Source organism: Austrofundulus limnaeus, unplaced genomic scaffold, assembly GCF_001266775.1.
Source record: "Austrofundulus limnaeus strain Quisiro unplaced genomic scaffold, Austrofundulus_limnaeus-1.0 Scaffold1166, whole genome shotgun sequence".
Lineage (NCBI taxonomy): Eukaryota > Metazoa > Chordata > Actinopteri > Cyprinodontiformes > Rivulidae > Austrofundulus > Austrofundulus limnaeus.
In genome coordinates, this window is record NW_013953568.1 from 5874 (window position 1) to 15723 (window position 9850).

The window sequence follows — 9850 nt, forward strand, 5'->3', positions numbered from 1 at the left end:
ATTTATTTGTTAAATTATTTCTTAGTCACTTTTTAACAGTTAAAAAAATCGTGATATTAATCGAGATGGACGATATAAAAAAATTAATTGTGATCTTTTTTTTTTTGCCATATTGTAAACAATGGTTGTACAAGAACTATATAATGGTAGCTGCAGTGCACTGACCTGTGTACATTATGGATGGTTGAATAGTATTAATTCTTACTACCTTAACCTTGTTGCTGCCCAGCCTTAAAGGCTGGTTTCATAAAAAACATGAAGGTGCTTTTAACAGCTGAAGTTCAAGCCTGACTGAAATCTTCAGACTATGGGACTGATTGTGTTAAACAGACAGGTTTTAAACTGTCGGACATCTTTGAATATTTATTCATTAATTATGTTATTCTTCCTCAGTCTACTCACTCTCTTCTCTGCCTCTCTTCTTATCATGTTTTCCCTTATTCCTCTCTGCTCTTTAACCTTTTCTTTCACAAATGCTCTAACTTCTTGCATCCGTCTTTTTAATAAATAAATGTCACAGCTAGGTCTGTCACGATAGTCAATAAATCAATTAATTATGTGATAAAATATTTTGAGGTTGATTAAAAACAGTGAGGACGATAATTTTTATTTGTCTGCTTGCTTGTTTACTTTCATCTCTTCCTCGACTGACCCCTCCCCCTTCTGTTTTCTTACAGTCGGAAGGAGTGAACTCTCGTGGTCTCGTACCTCTTTAACATGAAAGTCCATAGCAATAATTACAAAGGCTGGTTATCAGTGAAACCACAACATTTTTGTTGCAATCTAGCTGCTTGTTTACACATCACTGGTGATGGGAGTCACTGACACTGGCACTTTTTGAAACCAGGTCTCACCCCCACCGAGGTGAGAAGCATGCATGCTCAAACAGCCGGTGTGCAGCAAAAGTGTCTTCTAAGCTAACAACAATTACAATAAATTACAGACAATTAGAGAGTGTTTATAGTTTGTAGGGGAAAAACCACAGAAAATAATCCCAGGCTCAAAGGAACTTTAGTTTATTCCTCAGGTTCGGACATAATCTGTGATCGTGAAGCCACTGCATGAGTGAGAGCCACATCAGGGATGCCAAATAAAAATAAATAAATAAAAATGATATTTTTGCTGCTATTTTCCTGTGCATATTCTCACCAAACACAACACACACACTGTATCTTACAACACTCTCACTCAGCGTATATGACTGAGTCATATATATACAGCATATCTGCTCTTTTAACTCAAAATGTAATAATTTTAAAGGACATTTTATTATGTCCCATTAGGCAACCCTGCCTGGTATTCAAGTGCATTTTTTGTTAGAGCCCGAGGGTCCATTTTTTAAAACATTCTTTAAAAATTAAGGTTTATTGATATTTGAGAGGATGTACTGCATTATTACGCTATTATCATTATATTAGTTTTAAAATGGTCACCAAACAATATTATCGTTTATTCCAATAATTTCTGAGACAATTAATTGTCCAGCAAATTTTGTTATGGTGACAGGCCCAGTCACAGCTACAAATGGTAATATACAATACCTCTGTAATCTGGATGTTGGTTCTGAAGTCGATACATTTTACACAATACTAAGGACGTTCAAGTGATGTTTTTGGATGTTGGTTTTTCCATATTAAGTGTAAAGTTTTGTTGTTTGTGTTTGCAGGCATTTAAGCCTGTGGTGGGGAAGAACCTGTTGTCATCAGTTACTGCAGTAGAATTCTTGCTGGACCGACAACTGGACTTTCTCTCTGATCATACATCTTGTCAACAATACCAGGTAATTCCCAGGCCACACCCACTTCTCTCATGCACTGCGTCAGAATCTGCATCTGGGATAAAACATTAGTTAAATCTTTCACGTGAGTTCGTCCAGTGTGGCTAACCACGCAGAAGCTAAAAAAAGATGACAACAACAAAAAACAACTACTATGATTATAACTACTGCTGATAAAATACAGTATATTTCTATAGTATTATGAACCTACATGCGAAGCAGACGTCATATTGTTTTCGTACTGTTTGTTTTTTTTATTAATTATTTTTTTCCAGTGATTTTTGGTCAACTGTAGCACAAAAACAGCTGCACCAATCAACATGAAATGAGTCAGGACTGTAGATGAGTCTGACCTACACTGCACCAGCCAACGGTTTTATGATAGACCCCATATTTGAGGAGGGGGCTCCTTTCAAAGAGGGGGTGTCAGGACATACAAAAATACTTATAACTCAGAAACTGTTCAACATAGAAGCTTCAGATTTGTTTTGCTTTCAATCAGTGCCCCCACCCCCCAGACCCCCAATTTATCTGAAAAAGGGGTGTCTGTACAAACATAAATGGTTATAGCTCAAAAACTTTTAAACATAGGAGCTTCAGATTTTCTTCGGTTGTTTATCTCTGATGAGGTTTTATCCATCAGGTCAACCAATGCCCCCCCAAACCACTACAATTTTGGGATGCACCTAGTAGTAGTAGTAGTTCTGGTGCGTTTATGCGTGCGGGGGTCGTTATGTTACCGCTATGCAGTATCTAGTTTAACAGTTGTGTGATCAAAAAAAAAAAATCACTTAAACTGTGTCAAATAAAAATAAAAGCACAGCAACAGATAGATGACATGAGCTGAAACATATTTATTTGTTGCTATACTTCTTTCTTGATTTAATTTGATACTTGGTGATGCTTGAATTGAAAATTTTAAGTTCAAAAGTATTGAAATCCTGTTTTTTCCAACTACGACGTATTGCTAAGGTGAAGCCACACCTCCCAAACAAAGACCATGAGAAAGTGATTCATGCTGTCATTACATCTGGTTTGGATTATTGTAATTCTTTGTTGGTTTAGATAAATCTTCTCTGCATCGATTACAAGTTGTCCAAAACGCAGCAGCTCGTCTTTTAACAGGAACTAAAAAATATGAACACTTTTCCCTGGTTCTGGCTTCTCTCCATTGGCTTCCTGTTCATTTTAGATTAAATATTAAGATTTTATTGCTTAGTTTTAAAGCTTTAAAAGGTCTGGCCCCATCCTACCTGTGTGATCTCATTAACATCCACACTTCAGTCCAACCAGTTCCTGTTAGATGGTCCTGGATCCAGGCTAATGTTTAGAGGTGATCGGGTCTTTGCAGTTTCTGCCTCAAACCTTTGGAATGGTTTACCTCTCAGCATTCGCTGTGCAGAGACTGTTGAGACTTTTAAATCTCTGCTTAAAWCTCATTTTTACTCCCTGGCCTTTCATTCTGTTAGTGCATTATCTGTTATGAACTTGTGGAATGACTTTTTCTCTTTGTACGTATTTGTTTAAATATGAGACCAGTGTTAAAGGTCTTTTTTATAATTAATGAATCTTATTTAAAAAGATGGCAATTTGATAAATTGTTTTGTTTTAAGAAATATTTTAAGAAATATTAGTTTGCTAAGAGTTTATTTCAAATAGTGTAATTTTTGTCATTTAGTTTTCGTCTGGTTTATTTATGTTATGGTCTGACCCATTTTTGACCAGTCTTATATCCTGGCATGTTATTGGTTATCGGCTGTTAGGAGGAGAAAGTTATCTGTTATCATTTCTAAAAATAAGTTATCGTCCATCCTTAGTTTCAAAGTCATAAAAAAATCTACTACTATTATAATGTCAATGTCAATTTATTTATATAGCACATAAAAACAAAAGTTGACCAAAGTGCTTCACAATTCAGCCAAACGAATAAAACAACAAAGCAACACAGAAACACAATGAGATCAATTTAAAATAGAGAGAAAAAAACATTATCTTTAAAAGAATCTCAAACTCCAACACATATCAATCAAATATCTTTAAAAGCCATATCACCGTTACTAAAACTTTTTTATCGCAATGTGTGTTATTTAATTATTGTCCAGCCCTAGCTACACAATTTTGCAAGACAGAAACACACATAATCTAATCTGTTTAAAATCATATGATCTGGGGTCAAACTGTGGTTGGAAATAAAGAAAAGTTTATAGTTTGGACACGTCGGTGTGTTCTGCCCCTTCAGAACGAGAGACTTCACAGGTCAAATGACTCACAACCTTTTGAGTTCAACTTTTAAAAACAATTTAAATTCTCCTTCCTCTCACAAGATTCACACTTAAAGTTTGTTCATCAGTGTAAAAATGTTTGTCCTTTTTCAACCAGTGTATTTTAAAGGATGTAAGGTCTTATAAATCCTGTCAGACTGCAGAGTGCACTTAACAATATAAACTCTGCAAAAGTATTTAAAATTGATTTAATTGTTTGGCTCACAGGCCTTCCTGTGCAGGGTAACAGAACAGTGAGTGTGTCACCAGCACACTCACACTCGTGTTGAGTTTCAGCAAATGAACCTAGTGTTTGAAGATCTAAACAAAAGCATTGAAAAACTACCATCTGACTTTTATATCAGAAGAAAGCTCCTTATTGTGCATTATAGTAGTTCTTCTCTATCATTCTTCTTTAAATGATGCTCAGTTATAAGACTGTAGGAGAACAAAAGACCAATTCCCTTGGAGAAATACTGCAACTCAAAGCTCGTTTCAAAGCAGAATTGTCTAAAGATACAAACTTGTGGCTCCTTTAGTAGTTAAACCATGGCCATTTGGAGTTTTACAAGTGGAAAGCTTTGCAAATAAATAAATTAAATTTATTTAAACAGAGGTAATTTTTTCCCCTCTCTCTTTGGAGATGATTCAAAGCTAACTGGTGGTTTGGACAAACTGAAGACAGAGGGACAGAGTCACACTGCAAATGACCAAACTCATTACAAACTATACGAACCACAGGTTTGGTGTTTTTTGAAATTGTGACTTTAGAAAAAAGAAACTGTGGTTTACCTTGAAACTAGAAACCAGCTACAGTATGTGTAGCACAGGAACACAGTTTTCAGTGTGTTTTTTGTGTTGTATAAACTTTATGCACGTGGACTCTTCAGTTTAAGCCCAGGAGCTTGATGGTTCTGCATGGTGTGTCCCTACCAGGTTACAATAATGCATCATGTCATACATTTTAACAAGGCTTTGAAATATGTAGAAACCAATGCATATCCTTAGTCCCAGACAGCCTAAAGTCTACTTAGAAGTTTTTCCAGCCAGACTCACTGACTGATTCCTGCCCAGCCACCTACATCACCTGCTGTATACCAGTGGGTGCAACCATCTGACCTGAAGGAAGCAGGACTCCTCTCAGGCTTCCTCACATCATGGACTGCATGGAAGTACTTCCACTCACCCTCTTTACAGATTCCTTCACTTGTGAATCACTCACGCTTGCACAGAGCCGCCTATTCTTCAGCAGCCCTTTGAACGACACAGCTGTAAATAGACTTTCTCTCTCTCTCACTTCGAGCTGAGGCTCCATGACCACTCCCCTCTCTGTTTATCCAGTTGGACAGGAAAAACGGGGGGAGGAAGAGGGGGCTGGCCTTCAGTCTGTTTGGCATAAAGTGTACAAAGGAGTCCCTGTTAGGAAAGCCGGCTCAGTCTGTGTGTTTCTGTTGCTAGAAGGTTGTAGTGGGAGCTGAGAAGCAGGAGGCAGAAAATCCAAGTTCTTGTGCTGACTCAAGTGTTTGAGTAAATTCCAAACATATGTGCAAATTTAAACACAAAATTGTGCAACTAACCCTTTTTTATAACATTACAAACTTGTAAATCTTAAATCTACCTCAGTTAAATAAATTATTAATAATATTATTAAGTTATTATTATTATTATTAGTGTTATTATTAGTGTTGTTATTATTATTATTATTAGTGTTATTATTAGTGTTGTTATTATTATTATTATTATTATTATTATTGTTGTTATTATTATTAGTTATTGAATGTGTCAGTGTACTACAGCATTCATTCTTTACAGTAAATAATGAAGTCCTATCTTTATATTAATTCAGTCTGACTGTAAAAGAAATCAGTTTTCTACAGTAAGATCAGGATACCAGCCAAACTGAAAACTGTTCTCTTTAATTAAATTTATGTTTTTGTGTCTGACTGCAGAGCAAAGTTTAGTCAGGCTGAGAACAGATGCAGCGACCTCAGTCATTACCTAAAGGTGGTATGAACCAAACACTGCAATGTCCTCAGCAGTTTTGCATCATATCCTGTGACATTCATGTGTTTCAAAACCAGATGGTCCTTTAGAGGATTTCTTGTTGTGAAAACTCACAACACACCGTTGATCTGTTGTGGTGTAACACATCAGCCCAAGGTCCACAGCAGACAATATGAACCTCATTCTCCACACATTTGTTCATTTATGAAAACAAGTATTGGTTGGTAATATTTTTCATTTTATGCTGTCAAATTTTATTAATTCACCTTAATTATTCACTACTATTCTGCACTCATAAATTAAGTAAATAAGCTCAAATTTGGACTGTTGGTAAAGTATTCTGTTGGAACATTTCACCTTCCTTTCTTTAAATCAAAACACTAATGAAAATAGACCACCTTGGACTTTAGTGACCATGTTATCTTGACCTTTCAGAGCACATGCATCTGAGCAGATCATTTTAATTACAGTTACAATTGTAGTTCCAGTTGGAAAGTATCAGTTATTTTATGTTCGACCTACTTCAAATCAAGTTTGAACACAAAAATGCAGCAAACTTTTACAAACGTGCAGTATTGAAAACTCAGTGTGTGCTTGAAGGTCAGGGAGTACTCAGGTGCTGGATGTCTTCCCGTGGGTTGGCTGGTCATCTTCCAGTAGCCTGTCAGCTCTGCTTTTTGCTTTTTGTCATCTGGACTCATAACTGCCTTGCCCATTGTAATACCGATCAAAAAAGATCGTCAAAGTTAGTCAAATTTTTAACATATTGTGTCTTTTGAGGATAAAAATCACGTGGTGCCTCACACCAAAAACAGTTAAGACACAAGACCAAATAAATCACAGTAAACTAAAAGCTAAAATACAATCAGATGAACTGCAACTCAGATGCTAATCTGAAAAGACTTCAGAGGAAACAAATCAATCATGTATGTGAGCTTGTAGAACCCACATAAAACTCTGAGCAATTTGTGATTGAAATATTTCACAAAAAGTCATGTTTTATTTGTGACACACTGTGGTGTATCTAAGCTGTTATGACTGTGGTTATCTGTCATAGCTTGTAGGAGAGTCAGCTTTTTACAGCCATTAGCTGCACATGAAAAACCACTGCAGCATATTTGTTTTCTTTATGTACACAGACAGGCCCCCAGCTTGTTATTTTCATTAGTACTACTGGATTATTGGACAGGGGGGCGTGTTGTTTGTGGCGTTTTGAGTAATTTATAATTGACAGATACCACTGCTTGTGAGCATTTATGTGTACAGCCAGAGAGCAGCTGGGGGGAGGGACTCAGCTGTTGCTATCACTCTGAACATCAGAACACAGGAGAAGTTGTAGAATGGCTTTGACCCTTGTGTCCATCCGTCTGTTTTCTTCTGCTTATCTGGGGTCAGGTCTCGGGGGCATCAGCCTCAGCAGAGACCCAGACCTCCCTCTCTGCAGACACTTGGACCAGCTGCTCTGGGGGAATCCCAAGGTGTTCCCAGACCAGCTGAGAAACATGGTCCCTCCAGTGTGTCCTGGGTCTTCCTCTGGGTCTCCTCCCAGTGGGACGTGTCCAGAACACCTCACCAGGGAGGAGTCCAGGAGGCATCCTAACCAGATGAACCACCTCAACTGGCTCCTCTGGATGTGGAGGAGCAGCGGCTCTACTCTGAGTCCCTCCTGGATGACTGAGCTTCTCAGCCTATCTCTAAGGGAGAGCCCAGACACCCTGCAGAGGAAACTCATTTCAGCTGCTTGGATCTGTGATCTCCTTCTTTCAGTCAGCTCTCTCTTCACCACGACAGACCGGTACAACGCCATGAGGAAGTTCAGCTTAAAGACACGTCCCAGGGTGTTTCTGGTACCAAAAGGTGTTTCTGGTCCCAAAAGTTGTTTCTGGTCCCAAAAGGTGTTTCTGGTACCAAAAGGTGTTTCTGGTCCCCACCTGTCGTTTTGCTCCTCAGCATGGCTTCATAAAAACACTGCAGGATTTCTCAAACATGATGAATGAGTCAGAGCAAGGCTTTGGACATGTTTTTATGAGAGTATAACATTATAACATGATATAAAACTCAAAAAAGATGATTTTACATGATGTTGCCCCTTTAAGGTCACCAAAAAGGATCCCCTCAACACCGTGGCTGTGCCTGGAAATTCTGTCCATAAATGTTATAAACAGAATCAGTGACAAAGGACAACCTTGGCAGAGTCCAACTCTCACCAGAAACAAGTCTGACTTACTACCGGCAGTGCAGACCTAGCTCTGGCACTGGTCGTACAGGGACCTTATGTCAGACAGATTCAGACATGTCCAGTTATGTCTTTTTAGGGTTTTAAGTGTCTGACTCTTACCATGGTCGTATCCACGCATGCTTTTAGTGAGGAAAGTCTTTTCTGAAGGAGCTGAGGTGGTCAGAACATGTCAGTATTGTTACAGGAGGGTCTTCTGAAAGAGCCTTGAATGTTTGTCCCAGTTTTCATGACTGCCATGTGGAAATGTGGAGCTTCACCTCATGTGACACATTCAGTCATCATTTTTACATGTCGTCACCATGTTTTCATACCGCAGTATGACTGAATATTTTCATACCGTCCAAACTTGTACAAGTCAACATTTTTGCTTGTGAATAATTTATTTTGATCATATTTTACTCACAAACATTAAACTATTTACACTTTATGCTTGTTTAGTTTTTGACATTGCCAAACATAAACGTGTATGTATGATACACATACAGTAGGTATGTATATGTGTATGTATATGTGTATGTATGTATGTATGTATGTATGTATGTATGTATGTATGTATGCATGTACGTACGTACGTACATACGTACGTATGTATGTATGTATGTATGTATGTATGTATATATGTATGTGTATGTATGTATGTAATATAATTATATAATTAGATTATGCATAGGGCATCTCACAATGTTATCTAATAATAAAATAAAAGCATGGGACGTTGAAACTACATGAATGAAATTTTTCATGATGTTCTTTAAATTTTAATGGTACTTGAAAATCTTGTTTTCTCTCTTTGGCTACATTCACACTGCAGGCAAATGAGACACAAATTAGATTATTTTTGCCCCATGCAACACATATGTGATTTTTTTAGGATAGTCTGAATGCATCAAATCTGATTTTATTTTTAAATCTGACCCAGGCCTTCAGTATGTGGTATTGAATCAGATACATATCTGATGTTTTCAAGGTGACTGCAGTGTGAACGCTCATGTCACATTACAAGTTTTTCATCAGGAGGAGGGGCTGAAGGATCGATAAGACACTAACCTCAAGTCTCTCTGTTTAAATCTGYARCTCCRTGTGTTTACAGCTCCAAAACACAAGTCCAGTTGCTTCATCTTTTTACTTTTCATTTTCCATGTAGATGATATGATAGTAACGTTCAGCCTCAGTCGTGGACCGTATTGATCCTAAAGTTACTCAGTCAATACTTTGATTTCGCTCCTTGTTTTGTTTTAAAAATAAAAAGCTTCACCGGAGCATCCTGGTCAGAGGCAGGTTCAGATATAAACACTGAACTAAACAAAATGTCATATTCAATCGGCTCTGATTAAACAACTTCAGATTTGAGATGCTAAAAGTAGCATCAATGCTAGCTCTGTAAACACACAGCCAGCTCAAAGAGATGTCACGTCTTTTACTGTGCATGTGGGTCACATCAGGGAGGTGTAGCGTTCACACAGGAGTTTGATGCAGGTCCATCCATCCATCCATCCATTTTCTTCCGCCTATCCGGGGTCGGGTCGCGGGGGCAGCAGCTTCAGAAGGGAGGCCCAGACCTCCCTTTCC

At 37.8% G+C, this 9850-nt stretch overlaps 1 protein-coding gene across 1 annotated transcript in view; it reads left to right on the top strand.

The window, feature by feature from the left end:
- Positions 1–9850, top strand: part of jmjd1cb (jumonji domain containing 1Cb) — a gene marked incomplete at both ends in the record, with an annotated part of 67960 nt that overhangs the window by 3074 nt on the left and 55036 nt on the right. Inside the window, 1 exon segment of the mRNA XM_014031036.1 lies at positions 1667–1780. Coding sequence (XP_013886490.1) covers positions 1667–1780 — 114 coding nt within the window.